The sequence below is a fragment of the Diutina rugosa genome (assembly GCF_008704595.1).
Source record: "Diutina rugosa strain CBS 613 chromosome Unknown scaffold1_size794362, whole genome shotgun sequence".
NCBI classification, from domain to species: domain Eukaryota; kingdom Fungi; phylum Ascomycota; class Pichiomycetes; order Serinales; family Debaryomycetaceae; genus Diutina; species Diutina rugosa.
The window spans coordinates 429,433-452,443 of record NW_022995155.1 but is presented as its reverse complement, the minus strand read 5'-3'; the positions used below and the strand labels follow the sequence as shown (position 1 = coordinate 452,443).

The window sequence follows — 23,011 nt, the reverse complement described above, 5'->3', positions numbered from 1 at the left end:
CATCGTGGCAGTTAGTTTAGTGGCTTGCCCCAGAGACCATATTTTCTCATGTCGCTCACTCCACTTCCAGAAGATCTCAAGGAGTTTCTCGAGCCGTATCTTCCCCTGGCTCCCAAGAATTCTAGTCATCCATTTGTCACCTTGACGTGGGCCCAATCACTTGACTCGAAGATTCTGGCGGCGCCTGGGGTCCGCACCGTGATTAGCCATGCCGAAACCAAGACCATGACCCATTACCTTCGCAGTCGCCACCAGGCAATTTTGATCGGCGTGGGTACGGCATTAGCCGACGATCCCAAGCTTACCTGTCGTTATCCTGATGACACTAAGCCCAGTACCATTTTCCCGTTTGTGGTGGATCCTAAGGGACGCTGGGACTACCTGAAGCTGACATTATATCAGTTGAATAAGGAGAAAAAGGCGTGGGCGCCTTACATCATTACCCTGGAGCAAGTGGATGATGGCGGACTTTTGGAGCTGATGGGAGGCCGGCGAATAATTTTACCATTGAGAGATAGCGACAGTTTACAAAATAGACTCGCTAACTGGGAATTCATCCTCAGCGCCATGAGAGGTTATGGTGTTGAACTGGTGATGATTGAAGGGGGCGCTACCATTATCAATGATCTATTGGTGAGTGGCCTTGTCGACTCGATAATCACCACTGTGGGACCCGTGTTTTTGGGGTCCGAAGGCGTCAATGTGAGCCCGCCATCAGCGATTGAGCGCCTCCGCGACGTGCGGTGGTGGACTGGGGTCCAAGACGCGGTGGTGGCGGGACGTCTCCCGGAAGAGACCACGTAAATATCCATTATTTGTTGATTTTCGAACTATAGTACACACGACATTTCTCTTAGTCTACAAGCAAATGCGGTAGGAGGCGTATCTCCCGGCGGTTTCCGATCGGCGAATAATCTTGACGACTTCGCCCCGCTTCAACCCCAAGTAGCGGGCGACGGGGTCTTCCCGTTGGATCCGGGGCAACTGGGATTCCTTCAACCGGTACCGCTCCAACAACTGGCGCTTTTCGTCACGCGACAACTTGATGTGTTTCGGCACCAACTCGTGGTGGGTGATGTTGACGACCAAGTCCCCTTCGTTGAAGGTTTCGATGGTGGCGGGGGCCACGGTGGGGAGCAACTTGTTGGCCAGCGACGTGATCGATGTTTGGTAGATGAAGATCCCGGTGGAGAAGTTCTTCTCGGAGATGTGGATGCAGAAGTTTCTCATCGTCTTGATCCCTACCAGGGCTTCGTCACAGAACTCAACCCACAACGAACCGAGTTCGGGGAACTTTTCAAGCGACTCGGGGGTGGGGTTGGCTTGGAAACACATGAATTTTCGCTGGGGGGTGCCCATGGAGTCACACACCTTCGAACGGAACTCGTCGAGGGTCATGTCGAGTTCTTCCTGCGAGATGTAGTAGCCCCGATCACGGACCATCTCCTTCACCGTCTTGAAGGTTCTAAACAACCGGCTCACCGTTCTGTCAGTATCCTCCATGGTGCTGTTGTGGGATAAGGCGCTGGTGCTCTCATCTCAATTTTCAGCGCGGGTCACGTGCGGCATCGACGACAAATTCAAGCAGCAACCGATCCGATTGTACGCAAGAAGATTATTCATCATAAAATTGGGTATATACATATAGAATAGTTCCAAAGGGAAATTCAAATATCTTGATCGAGTTGGCGACCAATCAAAAGTGTCCCGGGGGCCAATTCGGCACGGTTAGTAACACGGTTATCGCCATAGACTTCGACGATACTTAATTTAGGAGCCACGTCTTCAAGAAGCTTCAATACCTCGTCATCGACGGCGCGGACAAAGCCTAGATCAAGCTTAGTAAGTAATGGCAACGACACTTGGCTATATTTGTACCCTTCTGTTTTCGAAGGGTGACTGTTTGAAGTAAAGGCTTCGAGGAGAAAGTCTTTAGACATGGGGACACTATTCAAACTTAACTCCACAAGCGTACGTCCCAGATGTCTCCACAACTCATAAGCCCCATCATCCGCAACAGTGATGCATTTCGTGAAATCAGCCTCAATAAGCCCCCCGTTGGACCATCCTTTAAAGAAATCCGCCATCCCGTAGTCAGTGATCAAATCCAAGCCCTTGAGCGAAAGCTTGGTAAGATTTTTACAGTAAAGCTTAATCCCATCGAGCAAGATTTCATCGCCAAGCAGTGTACAGCCATCCAACACCAATTCAGTCAAATTCCCACCGGTGGCTTGCAAAATGTCAATGATGGCTTCGTTAGTCACGCAATCTTCGGAGTGAGGGTAAGAGATCTCAAGCTTCTTCAATTGGCGGCAGAACCGGGCAATCAGATGGTACAGATCCTCCTGAGTGATGCCATCAAGACGGTGAAGCTTGAGCTCTTCGAGTTGAGAACCAGTGGATTCGAGCAATGTTAACAAATTAGCATCATTGAACCGATGCGTATTTCCTAGCAGGAACAGTGTAAGAGGGGAGATCTTCAGCAAATACTCCGACCACACTCTTTCACTGACGAGGAAAGGACCGTTGAGTGCAAGCTTCTTTAGATGAGGAAGATTGGTAGCAAAGTACTCCATATTGTCATTGTGAAGCTGGCCACACATGGATAACGTAAGCAGCTCAAGTCGAGGGCAAAACGCAGGTATTTTTGACAACAGCACCAGCAGTACGTTCAGGCAATCCCAGAACTCTAACACCGTCAAGTTGGAGCTGAGGAAAAGTGCCATCGTCTGATCATTAAGACTACGGTTCTTTGAAAGGATCCGGCAGATTTTACCCATGTTGGAGGTACCAATATTCCCCAACTCGTCGACATCGTTAATGTGGACACTGATCTCCTTGATGCACAAATCTTGGAGAGTAGGGAACGTCACCTTCCGCTTATCCAAAAGCGCCAGCGCAAGCTTCTTTCTCCGCTTACGAGCAGCGTACTGAGTCTTTTTCGCCTGACGTTGCTGTTGTTTGCGGATTTCGGCACAGTTCTCGCAGAGGTAGCCTCCCTTAGCATTGATAAACGGCGAGTACACCAGCAAATAAAACTGGCTGCCACACTCGCAACAATTATCCGGTTCGCCGTAACGCTTAGCCACCGCATCCTCTACTCCACTAAGCTCTCCTTCGTCACTAAACGCGTCATCTGACACGTCTCCCGCCCGTCTCCGTTTCTCACGAGCTGCTTGTTTGATCGCCACGACTTCTTCGTCTTCATCGTCTTCCACTTCTCTAGAGGCCTCTCTGGTTGTTGAGCCACCAGAGGTTGGTTCCACTGACAGCTGGGGGCCGGGAGTGTTTTCGGTGGAGACTGACTCTCCCGTGGCCTCCCGTTCGCGTCGTCTTCGAAACGCGTCGGTGATACCTTCATTCTTGAGGAACTCGGTAAGCGCCGAGTTTGGTCCCTTCACCCCAGAAGACTTATAACTTCTTCGAGGCATCTTTTTTTAATGGAAGCAGACGTGTAGCGATAACGAGATGGCTGCTAAATCGATCGCTGCTGCGTGTATGCAGGGAAGCAAGGAACTCCGATTCCTGACTAAAGCGGATATCAAAGAGTGAGTCAAACCGCAAACAACCCGAGAATTGAAAAGTTTCGTTTGAGACATATGTGATGTTGTTTTGAGCCATCCAGATGAATCGATGAATGATCATCGATGCTGTTAGTTCACACTATAACCCTCGAGAATCTGGGTACACTTGATGGAGATGTCCCTCTCACCACCATTTATCCTATTCAAGTTACGAGCGACAAAGTGAGGGGAGAACGTGGGGGACTTTGATAATCGAACTAGTGAAAAGACAATGAAGTCAACTTGAAGATCTGGATTTTACACGCAATCACTGCCTCGTGAACGCTTAAATTTTCAACCAACACCTCCCCCTCCACCCAGAATGCGTCCGCCCCACCCTAATTTCCTAAAGCATCGGTGTGCCATCGAGTGCGCGCTCTCCCTTTGCCACCCGCACAAAAAGTCAAGGGCACCACCGAGCTTCTCCCTCGTCGCCATGCAAATCATATTCAAGGACTTCAAAAAGCAAAAAGTCCCAATTGAAGTCGAGGCTACCGACGGCGTCGTCGCCACCAAGGAAAAGCTCGCCGCGGAGATCCTGTGCGACGCGGCCCAGCTCAAACTTGTGTATCTGGGTAAAGTGTTGGCCGACGACAAGACGTTGGCTGACTACAAGATGAAGGACGGCGACGCCATCATCTTCATGGTGCTGAAGGCTAAGCAAAAGCCCGCCGAATCTTCAGCCAGCGCCACTCCCCAGCCCGTGGCTAATGAAGCCAGCGCCGCCGCCCCTGCTGCCGCGTCTACTGGCTCTACCACGGCTGCTGAAGTTCAACCCGCCACTACCGGCTCCGCTCAATCGGGATCCACGTCGGACTTTGTCACAGGCGACCAACGTGAGACCACCATCCTTCACATCATGGAAATGGGCTACGACCGACCCCGCGTCGAGCAGGCGTTGCGGGCTGCATACAACAACCCCGACCGGGCGGTGGAATACCTTCTCATGGGGATTCCCGAAACCTCAGCTGCCCCTGAAGCTGAACTGACAACGGAGATCGCCCCAGCCCCTAACGCCGCGGCTGACACTACCGACGTCACTGACATCGACACCGACCGCGGTTTGCAATCGGAAAACTTGTTTGAAGCCGCTGCTGCCGCTGCCGGTGGCGCTGGTATTGGTGGTGGTGCCGGTGAAGGTGAAGGTGGCGAAATCGACATCGACATGGACGAGTTGGGCGAGGAAGACCGGCTTGCGGTGCTTCGCCAGGCGTTGGAAACCAACCCCGAACTCATTCAACCTATCCTTGAGCAATTGCTGCAGTTGGCCCAAACTAACCCTGAGGTCCAGGCCCTCATTCAACAAGACCCCGAAGGGTTCTTGCGGGCGGTCATGCAAGGTGAGATGGGCGGCTTTGAAGTGGTTGGCGAGGAAGGCGAAGCCGAAGAAGCCCCCTCTGCTTACGTGCCGTTGACTGCCGAAGAACAAGACGCGGTGAACCGGTTATGCGACTTAGGATTCGACCGCACCCTTGTTATCCAGGTGTATTTGGCTTGTGACAAAAATGAAGAAGCGGCGGCTGACATTTTGTTCAGCGACAATTGAAGTCCGCCTGGGGTTACTGCGGAGGTTCATAGCATAGGCTTTTACTACTTAGTCTTTTTATCTTTTTGTATAATATTAGTTACGACGCTTTTAAGCAAAGCTCCCCTTACATTGCTATTTTTGAAGTGCCTCGGGCATCAGGTGCACTTTGTCGTACTTGGCACCAATATCCAGAAGCGCATAGTTGCCAGGTCTCACCATAATCTTCGCCTTCATCCCAGCCTCAGTAGCTGCTTGTACTTCAAGCTCATTATCACTAAGGAAAAGAATCTCCGATGCTGGTAAGCCGATAGCCTCGGCGATCTTGGTGTAGCTGCTGCTTTGATTTTTGTAGCCGGCGGTGGGGATATCGTAGTATCCCTTTAAATATGGGTTGAGGTCAACAGATTTTCCGGCGTCATCAACATAGGAGAACAATAACTTCTGTGCTTTGATTGATCCCAGCGAGTAAATGTAAACGTCGTCGCTGGTGGTTTTGATATATTCGATGGCATCAGGGTACACAGGAGCAGTGATCTCGCCTGAGTGGTACCCTTGTTGCCACACAAAGCCCTGGAGCGACTTCAACACGGGATCCTTGATGTCCCGCTTCACCAAGTCATCAAAGTGAGCTTGAATTAATTCAGCATTAGTTTGGGTGTCGGCAGGGAGCTCGGTCAAAATCTTAGTCACAGCATCATCGCTGTTAGAGTCCAAAGGGAAAGATTGAGATTTGAGAAGCGCAGGAAGCTTATTAGTGAAGTAAGGGTACAACACGTCCTTGACGAAGGAGATGGGGCATATGGTTCCCTCGATGTCCAATAACACTGCCATTGGGGTAGTCGCGGTTAATCTCGTGAGGACTGAGGCGTGCACGCAGAGGCCGCTGGTTAATGGGCACACGTTGAGGCTAACAGATAAGCGGAACTGCTCGGCTGGCTCGGCTCGTCTAGGTAAACATAGTGAGCTAACTACAGCGAAGCTGTCCTTTGCGTAACGTATTACACATTGCTAAAAGTAGAGTTAGCTGGTTCTCGGTAGCAATTGCCGTGTGTGTGGCTCGATTTTGTTGGCTCCCCAGACATCAGGCACATGGCACGATAACCGCAACCGGTGCGAATTTACAGTTTTCAGCACGTGACAAGATACCCAAGGTTTGCAACTTGCTGACCATTGAGGCATTCAGGCAACACATGCTGCTGGGCTCCTCCACTCCACAGGACTTGTGGGACCAGGACTACGTCAATGATGACTCCATCGAGGCGTTTGCGCAGGCGCTCAAAGGCGACGGCGACGGTGACGATCTCGAACAAGTACTGAGCTCAGAGCTGGCACTGCCTCAGTCTCGAATCTCGAGAATCATTTCCCGTCTGGATTGGGCTCCCCTTCGACCTCGTGTAAAGAGGAAGGCCAAAGCCGCCACCAAACGGCTACGGAATGAGTTCCGACTGAGCGCACTGTACCACTTATTACGGTGGCCGTTGCTCGTGATCATCCTTCTCTGGATACTCCTTTTGTGCATCATTTACTCAGCCATCCGAGTGTACGTGGCTCTCTCCGAATACTTCTTCACTTGGGTTGGTTACCAGAAGCAGCTTCGGGACCAGATGCGGTCGCTGAAGACGTTTGGAGAATGGAAAGCCACCGCATTGGAGTTGGACAATTATCTCCGCTATGACAAGTGGCTGTTCAACCCTCGCTTCTCCTACTACGACTACAAGACGGTTGCCCTCACCATCAAAACCCTCCGCAAATACCGTGAGGCTAATAACCATGAAGACTTGATGATCGTGCTACAGGGGTGTGTCAAACACAACTTTGCCGGGATTGAGAACCGTCAGTTATACTCCCATCGTTATTACGGCACCAAGAACTTGGTCGACGAATACGTCCAGGAAGTAACGCTTTGCATTGACATCATTACTTATAGTGAAGACGTCTCCCTCCACGATAAGCGGAAATTCTTCAAGATCATCTCCAAGAACTATGGTAAGGCTGCGTTGGTCCTTTCAGGGGGTGCGTGCTTTGCCTATACGCATTTCGGTATCGTTAAGGCGTTGCTTGAACAGGACTTGCTCCCCGATATTATATCTGGCACTTCTGGTGGTGGCCTTATTGCTGCATTGGCGTGTACCTATAAAAACGACGAGCTTAAGGAGTTGCTTGTTCCCGAGCTTGCCGACAAAATCACTGCTTGTGAGGAACCATGGTACAAGTGGATCCCTCGCTTTTGGCGTACCGGGGCTCGCTTTGATGCTGTGGCTTGGGCGTCTAAATCATGCTTCTTCTGTCGAGGTGACACTACCTTCCAAGAAGCATTTGAGCGTACCGGCCGTAAGCTTAACATCTCTACAGTGCCTGCCGACCCCCACTCACCCGTCATTTTGTGCAACAACATCACCTCTCCCAACTGTATCATCTGGTCGCTGTTGCTTGCCCTGGCGGCGGTGCCTGGCATTCTCAACCCGGTGGTGTTAATGATGAAGAATCGCGGCAAAGTGGGCCCGTTCCTGCTTGGTAATAAGTGGCGCGATGGGCTGTTGCGTACCGATGTCCCCTTAGACGCTTTGAACTCCTACTATAATGTCACTTTTTCCGTGGTATCCCAAGTGAATCCCCATATCGCGTTATTCTTCTTTGCTCCAAAAGGTACTGTGGGGCGGCCTGTGGCTCGTCGGCGCATCTCGCGGGGTCGCTACTCGACCCTTAGAGGCGGGTTTGTTGCTACTGCCCTTGAACAATTGCTTAAGCTTGAGATTACCAAGTGGCTCCAGTTGATCAAGACTTTGGACATCTTGCCTCATTTCCTCGAGCAAGATTGGCTGAACATCTGGCTCCAGAAGTTTACTGGCTCTGTCACTATCTGGCCCCGTTTCCGGTTCAAGGACTTTTGGTACATTTTGCTGGACCCCAATCGTGAGCAAATGCAACAATTGCTTTTGAAAGGTGAACGGTCAATGTGGCCTCGGGTGTTATACGTGCGTAATCGCATGGACATCGAAAGGGCGATTGAACGGGGTCGTAAAGAGCTGAAGCTTTCAACGAAAATAGCCCATGTCAGCGGACTTGATAGCCCCATCTCGCCCAACGGTGGTGCCTCCGATTTTACCTTCAACACAGTGAGATATGCAGATGACCTCGATGTCGACGTTGAAGACAGTGGTGGCATCAACTGGGCCCCTCCTCAAGATAACGACGTGTCATCGTTTGACGAGAGCTATTTTGAAGACACCGATACCCACACCACCGACGATGAGTCTAGTATCAACGACGATAGCATGAACGGTGAGCCGGGCGAGTCGCCGGTGCGTGATTTCATCAACGAAGTCATGGAAACGGACAACTCCAAGTTCCTGGAGATCACTCATCGTCGACACACCATCTACTAAGTTGTTAACTGGAGATTTTCATTCGAACAAAAAAAGCTGGTCTTTAGTACTCCCCTTATAATTAATATACCTTTGTCCCATTAATTAGTATTATGCTATCTATGTGTTCTTGTACTCTCTCAAAATCACTGGCACCGACGATGGCGGCAACGCCCCCAATTCTGTGATAACCTTCTGAATGTATTCCGGCGGAGTCAAATCATACATGATGTTAAGCACCGTCACCTTGTTCATCAGCCTCCAGTCTTTAAGCGGGTCCTTCTCGTCCACCACAGGTGCAGCAGCATCCTTCTTGGCGTCTTTCTTACTCTTCTGTTGAGGTTTCTGTTCTGCCTTTGCCTTTTCGTTAGCACTCTTGAGGAATTGTTCCAAAGCAAAAGTTTTCTTTTGTGGAGGTTCTTGAGTGTCGATGTTGTGTACCAAATCTTCAGGGTCAGCCAACTCGTTGGTCGTCACCGAATCTAATTGTACGCGGTCACTGAACTTGATCAGCTCACAACAAGTGAGCACAGGGACGTTCCGCGAGTGAGCCATCATGGCAATCATCGCCGTACCGACCCGCGAGTATAATCTACCATTCAGCAACATGGCATGAGCTCCCAAGAACACACACAGCGCACCTTCCACTTGAACCAGGGTAAGCGAGCTGATCAACGTGTAGAAGACATCAATGTGGGTCTTCGCGATGGGTAACTCTTGACCAGGAGCATAAGTATCCGTCAACGCGTTCAATAAACGCTTACCTTCGAATAAAGGTCTCGAGTCGACCACTATAAGGGTAAACTTCTTGTTTTCTTCGACGGCACAGTGAATGAACAAGTCCTGCAACACTTGCGAGTGACCATAGGTGATGATGACAGCACCATCTGTGATGTGCTTCTTCGCATTTTCCACGATCACTTTATCCGAAAGCTCAACCTTGTCTCTGATGAAGTCCTCGATCTTCTCGACTAACAGCGCTTTAGCCTCTTCTTCGTTGACGTCGATAGGGATGTGGGAGATTTCTTGCTTCAACCACCGAATGGCGTTACCCATAGAGATGGAAAGTGGGCGGGCAGTGGTCAAGTACTCGATCTGGTTACCCAAGTGGCCAGTCAAATGTCTCAGCAAGGAGGTGTCGGCGGGGGTGCGGTAATCGCCGATAACCACTTGAAACGCTCGAAGCATCGCCACTAAACGAGCCGTCAGCCCCACGATCTTGTAGGTCAGGTATTTAAGGGTAAGGGTCAAGATTTCGGGGTGGACAATCGAGGAAATCTGCGGCAGCAGGGCGTTTCTCTGTTCACGGGTCTCAAGGTGAGAGAACATCAGCGGGATTTTCTTGGAGTCATCCTTGATCACGGTTGAGTCCAACTGCTTTTTGAGATGGCTGGCAGTATCGGGCTTCTTAGCCTTTTCAATTTTTTCCTGAGCCATAGACTGCTGCTTCTCCGCCGAGATCCCCAGAGCTTCCTTTTGCGCCGCCCGCTTGGCCGCCTTCTCCTTCTTTTTAAGCTCTTTCAATTCTTTATTGGTAAGCTGCTTAGGCTCCTCTGGTTTCGCCTGACTCATGACGGGTAAGGTGGTGTTCAGGATGAGGTGCGCGCGATCTGGCTTTGCACGGTGAACACAACACTGAACATTTAGGATACGTTTCAAATAACAGCTGATAAGAGACTGGATCAAGTCTGTCGTCTCTGGTTGAAATGGACACAATTTGATTAAAACTCAAAATTTTATCGACGTTATAGGAACATTTTTCACCAATAGGGCACACCAATACGGCACCAATTGTGCTCAAGATTCACTCGGATTTAGTATGCTATAGAAAGCTTACCAAGTGTATTCTAAAGCAAAGAGAAACCCTAGTTTAAATGCGTGCAAATGTATTAAAATTTTGAGTTGGTAATGAGAGAAATTAGTTGGTAATAAGCTTATAAAACTTAGGTGATTGGGTATTTTCCACTTCACCATCATCGAGTGCTAATGTAGAGTCGCTATCGGTGATCATTCGGTTAGCTCTCTCGATGTGAGGTAAGATTCTGTTGTAGAGTTTCTCAACGTCTGACGCCCAAAGTGTGTCCATGTGCTCGTACGTAGGGCAGTCAATTACCTCCCACATCTTCAGCTTCATCTGTGGGTTGTTCTCGGTAATGAGTTTTGTGGTATGGTTGATATCAACCAAGATATCAGCATCACCAAATGCCAATACCATGGGCACGTCCAAATGGTGAGCAATGGGGAAAGGTGGCACTTGGTGGCCAGGGTGGTAATTGGAAAAATGCAGAAGCCCAATATTGACATGTTCATCGAACATTTGGAACCGCTTGGCATCGATGATCTGAAACCAATGATGGACCAGTTTGACCAGGGTGTTGCTGAACAAGTGAGGGTATACTCGGCTTCTTTGTTCCGACGAGATATTGTTCAATTTCCAGCCAAACAAATATTGAAGGGCAGTGTCAACCACCAGCAGATACCATTTCCAAGTCTGCCAGTATGCTACTGATGGGAAAATCGCTCTGGTACCGAATAGTGAGTATAAGAATTGATTGTTTCTGCTACTGCGATTAACAATCATTTTGAAAATGGGATGGCTGAGATTTTGGGGGATCACCGCTGGCAGGAGTCCCACGAACAAGTTGAGAATATTGTTCAAGTCAGGTCGAAGCGAAAGCGTCGCAAGCAACTGAGAGCACCCTTGCGAAAACCCAACATACGTGATACGCAGGGTGCCGTTATTGAACTGGTAAATGTGCTCCAACGAAGCAGGGATGTCGTACATTGCGTACTCATCCAAACTGAAGTTCCAGAACTGTTTGTCTGAGGGAGAAAGGCGAAGGTGTTTCCGCAGGTAACGATTACCCCGGTTGTTACCCAACCATACTTGATACCCTTGATCCACCAACATGTATGGGAGGTTGACATCGCCCACTACCCAAGTCTCGGAGTCGGTGAGAAGACCGTGGTGGAAATAGACGACGCCTTTCTTCCCCAACGTGGGTTGTGCCAGCTCCAACTTGTGCAACACAAGTATGTAGCCGTCCTTAGTAGTGACAACATGTTCTCGGACGTTGTAGCCTGCTGTTGCTGCCAAGTCGGCGGTGGTAGGCACCGATGCCATAGAACCATCATCATCGGTCAAAAGGTTATATCCCGTAAGAGACTGGATGACACAGGTCACCGCATACCATATGAGGCTGTTTATGAAACCAGCGATGTGGTACACGGTTGTAAGCACCATATTGGTGTGTTCTGGCTAAACGACAGCTTATATGGGGATCTTAGGTCTGTAAACGACGAGCGCGGGCTCCCAACGAGACACAAAAACGCTCTATTCAACTTTACGCGCTCATTGACCCCTCAACCACATATTACTTAATCGCAAACCGCCTTCGCCTCGAAACTTGTGAAAATTTTAAAATACGCAAATCTATGACGGACGGGAAAACATTTCCCATCGAAATACAATAAGAAAAAGAACTAAGCTTGTGAAGTTGCTATAGCTCTATTGCGCATGCTTACTTTAATATATTTGCGATCAGCATACTGTTGTTGTCATGTGAGCACTTCACGATAACTTGCACTACATACACGCTAAATTTACTACCGGAAGCAACATTAACACGTTAATTCCGTGTCGATCGATCCGCGGATTTTTCACAACGCTCATAACATCCGGTATGGTGTAATGGCTATCACGGTTCGCTTTCACCGAGCAAATCAGGGTTCGATTCCCTGTACCGGAGTTTATTTTTGCTAATACGGCACTGAATGATCAAAATAAAAGAGTTGCAGTACATCAATCAGTTTTCATGAGGTTTTTCCCTTGATCGTATGCCTATCTAGTGCGAATTATTATGAAATATCTATTTATGAGTTGGAAATCAGGAAAAATGATACTCGATCTTGGACCCGTAGGTTTCGCCCTTCGAAACCAAAACTTGAGAGCTCCACTGGTCATTGTTAATAGCATCAACGAAACGAGAAGGTTCAATCGCCAAGCCAGAACGAGACTTGTAGTCTCCCACATTGATGAAATCACCAGTGTACACTTGGAAGCCTGGCTCAGTGGTCAGCACAATCAAAGTAGTCTTTTTGCCAGCAACTCGCACCACTTGTTTGAGTGCAGATTGACGAGTGTCAAGTTTCGAGTCGGTAGACACGACAAAGTAGTCGTCCAATTTGACATCCTTGAGTGGTTTGAGCTCAGTTTGCTTAGCTTCTTCGATTGTGCCCGTGGGTAAGCCCAGCTCAAGTTTCAATTTGTTAGGAGCATTTAAAGTGACGTTTAAGTCATCAATAGTCAGCGATCCATCGACGGCAAAGTAGGTGTGGTTGGTGACATTCAAAGGGGTCTTGGTGCCGGTGGTAGCTTGGTATTCAATCGAAACCTTGTTCAGCTCCAGAATGGTGTAGGTGACGATAGCCTCAACCGCTCCAGGGAACCCGTCTTCACTCTTTGAATCCACCAACTTAAACTTCAATACATAGGAATCCTTTTCGGTGTAGATGGCAGGACCAAACCACTCGGCCTTGTTCCAGGTGTTCTTGCTACCACCATGCAAGCAGTTGTTGTTGTTGTTAGTAGTCACCTGGTACTTACTGCCGTCAACAGTAAACTCACCTCCTTTGATTCTATTAGCATAACGTCCGATTGTAGCACCGAAATAGGGATTGGCGTCCGACTGGTAGTCGCTCAATTCGTTGAACCCAAGAACCTGTTCTTGACCATTGAACTTGAGGGATTGGATAGTAGCGCCGTAGTTGAGGATGGCCAAGTCCAAGTTACCCTTCGTGATGTGGTGGATGCGAGAAGTGTCGAAAGCAGCGTACTTGTAGTCCTTGATGTTGTAACCATAAGGATTTTGGGTCGTCCAGCGCCACAAGTCGACACAAGCTTCGTCCACAGTGAGCTCAGTCTTCCATTCAAGCTCCTTGTTGGCTCGAGTGGGGTTAGCCGTCAAATCGAGCACATCACCTGCACGACGGCCAACGACTTCGTAGGGGAGTTCCATGCCAGCAGCTTTGCAAAACGCATGGTAAACATCGAAAACGGTGGAGCCCTTGCCCGAGCCCAAGTTCCATTCGCGGTACAAGCTCAGTTGCTTTTCAAGGTAGTTGAGCGCAGCAATGTGGCCCTTGGCCAAGTCAACCACGTGGATGTAGTCTCTGATGGGAGTACCGTCGTGAGAGTTGTAGTCTGAGCCGAACACTCTGAGCTTGGGCTGTCTGCCAATAGCCACTTGAGCCAAAAACGGCAACAAGTTGTTGGGGATACCCAAGGGGTCCTCACCAATGATCCCCAGGGGGTGCGCCCCAATGGGGTTGAAGTAGCGCAAGATAGCAACACGCCATTGCTCTGGTTCCGATTGGTAAATGTCCTTGAGAATACACTCCATCATGAACTTAGTCCGGCCATAAGGGTTGGTGGGGTCCATGGGACAATCTTCAGGGATGGGGATGTAGCGATCATCACCGAAACGAGTGACGTCACCGTAGACGGTGGCCGACGACGAGAACACAATCGTCTTCACTTGGTACTTCTTCATCACTTCCAACAAATTGACGGTACCACTTAAGTTATTCTCGTAGTAGGCCAACGGCATCTTCACCAGTTCCCCCACCGCTTTAAGAGCGGCGAAGTGGATCACGCCGGTGATCTTATACTGTTCAAACACCAGGCTGAGGGCATCGGTGTCACGCAAGTCACACTTGACAAAGGGAACTTTCTTCCCCACAATGTACTCAATTCGAGCGACAGAGTCGTAGGATGAGTTGCAGAGGTTATCAACAATGACGACGTTGTAGCCGTTGTTGATGAGCTCGACGGTGGTATGGGACCCAATATAACCGGCGCCGCCGGTGACCAAGATGTATTCCATAAATGCGACGTTGTAGTTTTTCTGGAACTGCTTGGGGCCTGATTTATATAGTTGGGGAAATTCATCGGGTCATAATGCAGGCTGCAGTTGCCGTGGGAAAAGCATTGCCGCCCCGGATAAACTGTTGCGGAGGGGTTAACACGTGGCTAAGGATGATAAATTGCTTTTGGCCTGATGTTTTATGATATCTAAGTTGTTACTTTTAATTTACCGATGGTTTTTAGTTGGTAATTGCGAGAAATTTGGCTGTTATTCGTGACAGATTGACTTTTGGTTATGAGCTTTCCTTCCGAGAATTTCTCGCCGGAGTCGCGATTTTAATGTAACGTTGTACTTTTAACCCCGCTGAGATCGTATATAGGTGTGCTCACTTCTCAGGGCACAATATCGCCCGATGTCCGTACCAACATTCACCAATTTTGACTTCTCGCCGGCTCCCGAGCAAACGAAGCAGCGGTACCAGCACTTGGCGGCTAAGTTCCACGCCGAGTTCCCCAATGAAGCCATCCAGTACTACACCAGAGCCCCTGGTCGGGTCAACTTGATGGGCGATCACATCGACTACAATTTGTTTCTGTGCTTGCCGATGGCGATTGATTTCGATTTGGTGGCCGCAGTCCACGCCAACCCTGAGTCGCTTGAGATTGCGTTGGTCAACACTGACCCCAAATTCACTAAACAACAGTTTACTCTTCCTGAGGATGGTCTGGTGATCACTATCGACGATAACAACTTCAATTGGTCGTCGTACTTCCGCTGTGCCCTCATTGTTGCCCACAAGTACTTGTTAGAGAAGGGTAGAGATGCTTCCAAACCGCTTGTGGGGATGCACGTTGCCTTTGATGGTACTGTACCCACCGGTGGTGGTCTTTCCAGTTCGGCAGCATTTTGTGTTGCCTCTACGTTGGCAATTCTCAAAGCTAATGGCGTGGACAGTATCAGCAAGGCTGATTTGACCCGCATCACTGTGGTCAGTGAGCACTACATTGGTCTCAACAACGGCGGTTTGGACCAGTGCTCGCTGGTTTATGGGGAAGATGGTATGTGTTTGCTTGTACAGTTCCGTCCCAAACTCAATGGGATTCCGCTTAAGTTCCCCACTCTCCCTGACGGTGAAGAACTCAAGTTCATTATTTCCAACACTTTGGTGGAATCGCCTAAAAAGTTGACGGCCCCCGTGAACTATAACTTGCGAGTCGTCGAAATGGGTATTGCCCTGGACTTGCTTGCTAAGAAGTTTAACTTGTCGTTGCCGTCTGAATCCAACATCAATTCGGGCACTTTGCGGGGGTTCATGGAGACATACTTTGTGGAGGTGGAAAAGCAACTGCCGTGGGATGGCCAGGATAACGTCAAGGGGATGAAGTGGCTCCAGGAGCTCACCGATAAGTGTGACGAGTGGTTTACCACCGAGGAAAAGGTGGGCTTCACCACCGAGGAAGCCGCTGCCGCCTTAGGTCTCAGTGTGGAAGAATTTACACAAAAGTACCTTACCAAAATGGAGGTGAGATACGATAAACTTAAATTATATCAAAGAGCCAAACACGTGTTTTCGGAGTCCTACCGTGTGCTCCAGTGCTTACACTTGTTACAAACGATCGAAAACGGCGATGACTTCCTTCGCGAGTTTGGCGGCGTGATGAACGCTTCGCAGCAGAGTCTTGATCAACTCAACGGCCTGAGCCATCCCAACTGTAATCGTATTTGTGAGATTGCCCTCGCCAACGGGGCGTATGGCACGAGAGTCACCGGTGCAGGCTTCGGGGGGTCGTTAGTGTCGATCACCACCGCCAAGAAGTTACCCAATTTGGTTAACGCCCTTGTCGCGGAATACTACAAGAAGGAGTACCCCAATATCACTGACGACGAGCTTGCTAATGCTTTGGTGGACACGAAGCCAGCTTGGGGGGCATCGGTGGTGGCGGCCGCTGCTGTTGAGTAGGTAAATATTCATAAATAGACGATGATGAAAACAACACCAAACGCGGTCATCGGCATATCCATTGTTCTCATTGATTACGATGTATTTTGCATCACTAAAGCCTCCACTTTTTCGAGCGAGAACAATAAACTCATGTGCATCTCGTGCTTAACAAAGAGAAGAGAAATTAAAAACACTATATAAATGGTACGAGTCGCCGGGGTGTATCTCATCAGAATATGAAGTTCGCTGGTGTTGTTGCTGCCCTTGCCATTACTGCCCCCGTGTTGGGTGCTCCCGTCGAAAACGCTGAGCGCGATGTCGGTCAAGCTGTCAATGACCACCTCCACTACGTCGGTGACGTTGTCAACAACGCTGGTGGTGCCGTTGCCCAAACCGTCAACGTTCTCCTCGACACCGTCTTCACTCTTTTGAGATTCGGCCAAAGAAACAATTAATTATTTTAATACCACGCATCGTACGGAGAGATCTTTATCAGTAGATATCGCCCCATAACCTAAATAGGACATGGTTTAGTTTTTGTGACCTTGTGAGGGGATCGTTTAAAACCCTTAAAATACCGAGGAACAGCAATTTACGAAAGCTTGTGATCTAGTCAATGCAGATGTATGCGTCGCTTTCAGCAAAAAAAAGACTACTGTTTCCCACACAGCATCTACCGGTGCTAAACACGAAGATGCTCATCATGATGAGTTGCGGAAACGAGTGGGGTAAGTAGCTATCACTTGCTAGAAAACAAATCAACTAACCTTGAAGTTCAATCGTATTTTGGTATCGTAATAAAAGTGTTACTCGGAAGGCGACGCGTACACAGTCAAGTTCTTTTTTTTTTAACAATAGTATTGTTACAGTGGAGAGATAATAGCCAAGCACGACCGCCACACACAGTAAGCTACATTGTATGCACTCCCAATCCCATTATTTGTCATTGCAGTAAACATTAGGCTACAACTCCCACAAGGGAACTGGGATGATGTCCACTACGCTTCCAGTGCAAAGGTAAGAATCAGAGGAAATTTGGCTCTTATAGGAGTGATTTACGCTAATTGTGGGCAAACGCTTGTGACTAAAATGATGGAAAAGGGCTTTACTTACCAATCGTCACTCTAAACCAATACTTGAATTACGGATCTTCGGTGTGATTAATTCAGGCTACGATACGTTATATTTACAAGAGGTTGGCTGTAGTGGGGTGGCACTAAACGATGGTTCACCGGTGAACTCCGACTCCGGTGAATCCCGGACCTGCACACAGTGGTGCGACCCATCATGATCACAGGTCCCGGGGAAAATTCACCAAACCTCAGAGGCCATGAGACAGGCAGTCAGATTGTTGAAGCAGTACTCTCCCTCGATCAAGTTTGTGGGTGGTCCTCACAAGTTCCAATCCCACCCTGCTGGTGTGCACCCTTGCGCGCCCAACGGGTTGGCTCCCTCGGGCGCTGGCCTGAGTGGTTCCAGCTACTCCAACTCCTCGCCCATTGAAGCTGGCGACGGCGAAGTGTTCTCGCGGGCGGAATTGCCGACGAGATTCCAATACAAGTTGCCCAAGGAATTTGAAGCCGAAGACATCCAATCCGGTGGCGCCGAAATCGTTTGGTAAGCCGATAGGCACCGAACGGGCTCGCAAAGCAAGTAGATATAATAGACATATGAATAAGACATTCAAGACGGTTTAGGTGGTTCAATTGAAAATTTTTGAATGGTTTTACGATACTGTGATCAACTCCAGCGATCTTGTTGCGAATTAGATGCTTTCCTCGTCTCCGTTGCTTTTCTCCGCTTCACAGGCCAATGGCAAAACCCCAACCACACGAGTGCGAATAAGTCAAATGCAAGCGAGGGCACCAGTGAGAACAAAACTCCGGCTCTACCCTCAAATAGCTCGAGCTGATTCGAATGATCTTCCAAAATACAAAGTCTAAAGTAACGAGAGTAACTCATATAGCCTTGAGGCAGCTTTTGTTAGCCTAACTCTAAGCGAATCATCCGTTGGCATCACGACGTGACCAAAGCCTTAACTTACCCCCTCCACCTCAGTTACCTTTCCCACAGTATGGCAAACGTCCAGACTAGCAACAATATCAGCCGTTGCGTTTGCTACGATCTGATGTGGGCGAAGGGTAGCCCCCACTAGTGCTGAGTGCTGCGGCTGTGTTGCGACGAAAGGTTCGATACGTCGAGGAGGCTCCGTAGCGCGGTGCTGTGCGCTTCGTTTCAGGACCGTTTATGTCGAGGCAGAGGTGATAGATCACTACTTCTTGCGTCCCGTAGCAGAGCATGGGCGGTGACCCGCGCGTCACTGGCAATGCGGAGACGCAGTGATGGCGGTTGCACCCAGCAGGCGGGGCAATCTTCTCCCGCTGTCGATCAGGTGCCATCGGTAGCAATCGACAACCAGGTGCCGCGGTGACGATGGAGCTCGACCGCTTGATAACGATGTCGTCGACGTTTTCGTCACCTCCCTATGTCGACAAACTTCAGAAGTGTGTTTTTAGGGTTCGTGCGGCTAGACGACCGCCGGCAGCGGCTTCCACCAACGATATACGTTCGACGCGACGGCGCGGTTTTGTGTAATTTAGGCGGCAGCCAGCAAAATAATGACGTCCACATGGTGGTGGCAGTGGCAGCTGGAAGCATGGCGGGGCATGGCGAAACGGGGTAGCCGCATTGCCGGTTACAACAAGCTCGGCACTCTAGGTCAAATGTAGCGAATTTCATCCTGCAATGCTCACTCGACAATGGCGGCGGCGGCGCCTTATTCGCGAGCGCGACTGTGGCATTAGTGGAGACCAACAAGCTAGCGGTACCGTCGTCAAGAAGGGCAACAATACCCTACAACTACCCCATACTCGATGACGACTGCAGGACGTTTTGCCCCCAACGTTGAGCACGATTACCCTCACTCATCATCACGCAAAACCAAACCGCGAGGTTAATTCCTTCGGTGCGCGAGCGCGGGGGCGCCAGTGCTGCAACTCTGATAATCGTAGGAATTACAAGCAACCGCGATGAAACTGGCGTCATCATAATAAGCAACCCATAATGAATGATCGATATCCAGGCTCAGTCCAGGTCAGAAGTCAGTCCCAGCACGAATGCAGCAGGTATCGTGAAGGCCGATTTGGCTTTATCAAAGTGGCATTTGCCTTGCCCTTGCTGCTCTAGGCAACCGTCCCCCAATTGTCCTGCCGCATCGGTTATGGTCCACATGGCTGCTAAGGTATATCAGCTTCAACCTACAGCAGCGTAAGAGCCCGTGCTCTTCGCCCCCCACATCCACACCAACGGCTACGAGCAGCACTAGTGTGCCAGTGATCTGCCCTCCACCCATACCTAATTACACAAACCATCACAGCAAAAACTTCACCCTAATGATTTCGGATTGGTTATGGAACTTGTCCAACGCCCAAAGAGGCAGTGCAGCCGGCAGCGGCTGACCTGTAAATGGGCGGCGGGCTGATGAGGATGTGTGTGTGCCTCAGGGGGCGAGGCGTGGCCGAGCCTGCGGGGAAAAATAATGCTGAAGCCGTGGGTGTATGGCGTTCCAGCGCCAATTGTGCCGGAAGTATACCCATGTATGATTGCCTCCCCCCATTGTATAAATAATGAAGCGGCTGCCCCTAGTACTGGCGTCTCCGTTCCCTTCCCCCCCCCCCCATTAATCCCATCACGATGAAGTACCAATTACTCGCTCTTGCGTCGGTGGTTGCCGCCGCCGACTTCTTCACCGATTCGCCTGAAGAAGTGAAGAAGTCGTTGGCTACTGCTGCCGGCACGGCTACGGCCGTCGTCGCTCTTTACGGCGGCAACCTTGACTCGTATATCGCTGCGTACTCGAGATTATACGACGCCTACTCAGGGCTGATCCCCGTGGTCCAATCGGGTAGCTTCACTGGTAACTCCATCCCCAACTCTAGAGCTACCGGTGCTGTTGCTGCTGCTGCTGGTAACGGTGGCAACGGTGGTTCCGGCGAACTGGGGTCGGGCGCTAACAGCGACGCGTCTAAAACTGATGATAACTCCAATGACTCCTCCGCCACCGGGGGCGCTGGTGGTGCTGACGGTTCTGGTCTGGGATCTGAAGGTGATGTCACCCGTACCAAGACTGAATCGGGTGCTGATGCCTCGGGCTCGGGCCTGGGTTCCGAAGGCGATGTGACGAGAACGAAGACGGAATCGGGCGCCGACGCCACTGGCTCTGGCTCCGGCTCCGAAGGCGACGTCACTAGAACCAGAACTGTCTCTGGCGACTCCAGCGAGTCGGGCGCTGGCGCTGGTGGCGCCGGCGCCTCCGGGTCTGACTCCGAAGGCGATGTGACTAGAACTAGAACCGTGTCGGGTGACCTGAGCGAGTCTGGTGCTGGCGCTGCGGGCTCTGGATCTGGCTCTGAAGGTGATGTCACCAGAACGAGAACTGTCTCTGGTGAATCGGGCGACTCGAGCGCTGGCGGCGCCGGTGGCGCTGGTGCCACGGGTTCCGGCTCTGAAGGTGATGTAACCAGAACTAGAACCGTTTCCGGCGAATCTGATGGCGCTAGAGAATCAGGTGCTTCTGGCTCTGACTCAGAAGGTGACGTTACCAGAACTAAGACGGAGTCGGGTGACGCCAGTCTGTCCGGCGGCTCGGGCTCGGGTGGCCTGTCGTCGTCTTCGGGCGAAAGTACTGTTACCAGCACCAAGTCGGGCTCGAATGCTGCTGGCTCGCTCGTTCTCTCGGGTGCCGCTGCTGGTATCGCGGCGTGTGTGGGCTTGTTGTTGTAGGCTCATTTCATCAAATCCGAAAACCTATATTCGAGGTTATGCTACACCTTTTACGTAATATTAATAATACCTTGAAGAACAGATTCAGTCAACTTGGTTGTAGCATAATTGATACAAGAATACCGGTACTTCGAATTCGCCATCAATGTGGAGTTTTTGTTTTAGATTTGAGGCGACGCGTCTCCACTCCCACGTTGCATGCACTTTTAGTGACGGTGCAGAGCATTCCAAGTTTCACTGTACCAAAAAAAACTTAACGAGGCAGCTTATGGTTAGAATAGCATATTATGTCAGTCGACATGCGCCGTGTCGGACTAGCATGGCTTACCAATTGATCATTATGTCGAAATTTGAATATCTATCAAACTCCATCGGTATTCCATAATCGGAGTCTCTAAGAGTTGCACACTGAGGTTCGTCAACCAAGCAAGTTTACTCTGTATTTCTGGCGCTGTCGTAGGCTTGGCTTCATCGTCAACGGAATGACATTCATTTCATCTTCAATCCTTTGCGTGTTCAAGTAGTGTGTACTATGTCACACAAAGTTTTTGAATAATGAACGATTTCCAACAGATGTCGTAAACTATAGTATAATTCGGAGACAGGGCTTGCATAGGAGTCCACAAAAAATTTGGAAATTCATCAACGACTTCAATTCCCAGACACATCTATAGGGATATGACGTACTCAGTACATTCCAGACAGTAAATTTACTGGCTTTTACAACGTTATGTAACGACAAACCAGCCTAAATGCAGTTCAGCGTTAAATGTCGATTTATCAACAGTAGTCTTGAACGGCTACTGCTCGTAGAGTATATAGAACTTTGTCACGTGATTTAACTATGGAAATCGGCAATTTCTTTAACTGAAGCACACCCCTCATGATGACAAATAGATCAACAATTCGTAATTCATTTTTGGTTTCAAGGATAACTAGCTCTCAATCCTCTCGAACTATCACGACTCCTTCAATTTTTCTTACTCCTCCTGCCCCACCTCCGCTTTCTCTGAGTCGTGGTGCGCACCCATGCCAGTGGCAAAAGTGCGCGACCCATCAACGGATTAACAAGCGACGACACCATGAACCACGATCCTTTCCATTGGGGCCGTCCCTTGGATAGCCACTACGGTGGGTACAACCACCACATTGCCAATGCAAGCAACACGGCTGCTGAGTCCAAGATCCCTACTCTGCACACCCAGCAACCCACGATCACGGGGACCTCAGTGGTGGCCCTCAAGTACAAGGACGGTATCATGATGGCTGCCGACAATGTGGGGGCCTACGGTTCGCTCATGCGGTTCAGCAACATTGAAAGACTTATCAAGGTTGGTGAAGAAACCGTGGTGGGTATCCTGGGGGACATCTCTGACTTGCAACAAATTGAGCGCATTTTGGACGAATTGGAAATTGACGAAGCCTACGACATTGAAGACGGTGGGGATGAACCCGAACCGGGTAAGCCTGCCCCTCATTCTCTCAGAGCACCTCATGTTCATGAGTATCTTTCGCGCGTACTTTATAACCGGCGGTCGAAGATGGACCCTTTGTGGAATGCGGTAGTCGTCGGTGGTTACAACGACGACCGTACACCATTCCTCAAGTACGTTGATCTTTTGGGGGTCACTTACGCGTCTCTGACAATCGCAACTGGGTTTGGCGGACACTTGGCCATTCCCCTTTTGCGTAACCTTATCCCTTACGACAAGGACTACTCCGAAGTTACCGAGGAACAGGCTCGTGAGTGCTTGGCTCATTGTATGAGGGTACTCTTCTATCGTGACGCTCGGAGTATGGATGAGTACAGTTTGGTGACGATCAAGCCACTGGAATTCAAGCACGAAAAGGGAGTCAAGGTCGAGGACCAGGCGTGGCGGTTTGCCAAGGACATCCGGGGCTACGGTTCTAAGCAACAGTAGATATAGTAATGATACATGAATGATCACATCAATGTTGACGGC

At 49.8% G+C, this 23,011-nt stretch overlaps 14 protein-coding genes across 14 annotated transcripts; 8 read left to right on the top strand and 6 right to left on the bottom strand. All coding sequences in view use genetic code 12, as the record gives it.

The window, feature by feature from the left end:
- Window positions 1–48: 48 nt before the first annotated feature.
- On the top strand, window positions 49–804 carry DIURU_003509 (2,5-diamino-6-(ribosylamino)-4(3H)-pyrimidinone 5'-phosphate reductase; the record flags this gene model as incomplete). Its single annotated transcript, XM_034156279.1, has 1 exon — window positions 49–804. One exon carries the CDS (start codon window positions 49–51, stop codon window positions 802–804), a length of 756 nt encoding a protein of 251 aa, XP_034011762.1.
- A 54-nt stretch (window positions 805–858) lies between these two features.
- DIURU_003508 (DNA-directed RNA polymerase core subunit) lies at window positions 859–1,503 on the bottom strand (the record flags this gene model as incomplete). Its single annotated transcript, XM_034156278.1, has 1 exon — window positions 859–1,503. The coding sequence occupies one exon, from the start codon at window positions 1,501–1,503 to the stop codon at window positions 859–861; it is 645 nt and encodes a 214-aa protein (XP_034011761.1).
- Window positions 1,504–1,667: 164 nt separating this feature from the next.
- RAD7 (UV-damaged DNA-binding protein) lies at window positions 1,668–3,431 on the bottom strand (the record flags this gene model as incomplete). Its single annotated transcript, XM_034156277.1, has 1 exon — window positions 1,668–3,431. One exon carries the CDS (start codon window positions 3,429–3,431, stop codon window positions 1,668–1,670), a length of 1,764 nt encoding a protein of 587 aa, XP_034011760.1.
- Window positions 3,432–3,999: 568 nt separating this feature from the next.
- Window positions 4,000–5,109, top strand: RAD23 (Rad23p; the record flags this gene model as incomplete). Its single annotated transcript, XM_034156276.1, has 1 exon — window positions 4,000–5,109. The coding sequence occupies one exon, from the start codon at window positions 4,000–4,002 to the stop codon at window positions 5,107–5,109; it is 1,110 nt and encodes a 369-aa protein (XP_034011759.1).
- Window positions 5,110–5,223: 114 nt separating this feature from the next.
- Window positions 5,224–5,922, bottom strand: DIURU_003505 (putative acireductone synthase; the record flags this gene model as incomplete). The annotated part of the gene is made up of 1 exon (XM_034156275.1): window positions 5,224–5,922. One exon carries the CDS (start codon window positions 5,920–5,922, stop codon window positions 5,224–5,226), a length of 699 nt encoding a protein of 232 aa, XP_034011758.1.
- Window positions 5,923–6,281: 359 nt separating this feature from the next.
- DIURU_003504 (uncharacterized protein) lies at window positions 6,282–8,477 on the top strand (the record flags this gene model as incomplete). Its single annotated transcript, XM_034156274.1, has 1 exon — window positions 6,282–8,477. One exon carries the CDS (start codon window positions 6,282–6,284, stop codon window positions 8,475–8,477), a length of 2,196 nt encoding a protein of 731 aa, XP_034011757.1.
- Window positions 8,478–8,576: 99 nt separating this feature from the next.
- GCD2 (translation initiation factor eIF2B subunit delta) lies at window positions 8,577–10,028 on the bottom strand (the record flags this gene model as incomplete). The annotated part of the gene is made up of 1 exon (XM_034156273.1): window positions 8,577–10,028. One exon carries the CDS (start codon window positions 10,026–10,028, stop codon window positions 8,577–8,579), a length of 1,452 nt encoding a protein of 483 aa, XP_034011756.1.
- A 346-nt stretch (window positions 10,029–10,374) lies between these two features.
- On the bottom strand, window positions 10,375–11,700 carry TGL99 (Tgl99p; the record flags this gene model as incomplete). The annotated part of the gene is made up of 1 exon (XM_034156272.1): window positions 10,375–11,700. One exon carries the CDS (start codon window positions 11,698–11,700, stop codon window positions 10,375–10,377), a length of 1,326 nt encoding a protein of 441 aa, XP_034011755.1.
- A 643-nt stretch (window positions 11,701–12,343) lies between these two features.
- On the bottom strand, window positions 12,344–14,341 carry GAL10 (bifunctional UDP-glucose 4-epimerase/aldose 1-epimerase; the record flags this gene model as incomplete). Its single annotated transcript, XM_034156271.1, has 1 exon — window positions 12,344–14,341. The coding sequence occupies one exon, from the start codon at window positions 14,339–14,341 to the stop codon at window positions 12,344–12,346; it is 1,998 nt and encodes a 665-aa protein (XP_034011754.1).
- A 394-nt stretch (window positions 14,342–14,735) lies between these two features.
- GAL1 (galactokinase) lies at window positions 14,736–16,283 on the top strand (the record flags this gene model as incomplete). The annotated part of the gene is made up of 1 exon (XM_034156270.1): window positions 14,736–16,283. One exon carries the CDS (start codon window positions 14,736–14,738, stop codon window positions 16,281–16,283), a length of 1,548 nt encoding a protein of 515 aa, XP_034011753.1.
- A 218-nt stretch (window positions 16,284–16,501) lies between these two features.
- On the top strand, window positions 16,502–16,720 carry DIURU_003499 (uncharacterized protein; the record flags this gene model as incomplete). The annotated part of the gene is made up of 1 exon (XM_034156267.1): window positions 16,502–16,720. One exon carries the CDS (start codon window positions 16,502–16,504, stop codon window positions 16,718–16,720), a length of 219 nt encoding a protein of 72 aa, XP_034011752.1.
- Window positions 16,721–17,595: 875 nt separating this feature from the next.
- On the top strand, window positions 17,596–17,886 carry DIURU_003498 (mitochondrial 37S ribosomal protein YMR31; the record flags this gene model as incomplete). Its single annotated transcript, XM_034156266.1, has 1 exon — window positions 17,596–17,886. One exon carries the CDS (start codon window positions 17,596–17,598, stop codon window positions 17,884–17,886), a length of 291 nt encoding a protein of 96 aa, XP_034011751.1.
- Window positions 17,887–19,958: 2,072 nt separating this feature from the next.
- On the top strand, window positions 19,959–21,047 carry DIURU_003497 (uncharacterized protein; the record flags this gene model as incomplete). Its single annotated transcript, XM_034156265.1, has 1 exon — window positions 19,959–21,047. The coding sequence occupies one exon, from the start codon at window positions 19,959–19,961 to the stop codon at window positions 21,045–21,047; it is 1,089 nt and encodes a 362-aa protein (XP_034011750.1).
- Window positions 21,048–22,129: 1,082 nt separating this feature from the next.
- On the top strand, window positions 22,130–22,969 carry DIURU_003496 (proteasome core particle subunit beta 7; the record flags this gene model as incomplete). The annotated part of the gene is made up of 1 exon (XM_034156264.1): window positions 22,130–22,969. The coding sequence occupies one exon, from the start codon at window positions 22,130–22,132 to the stop codon at window positions 22,967–22,969; it is 840 nt and encodes a 279-aa protein (XP_034011749.1).
- Between the last annotated feature and the right edge of the window lie 42 nt (window positions 22,970–23,011).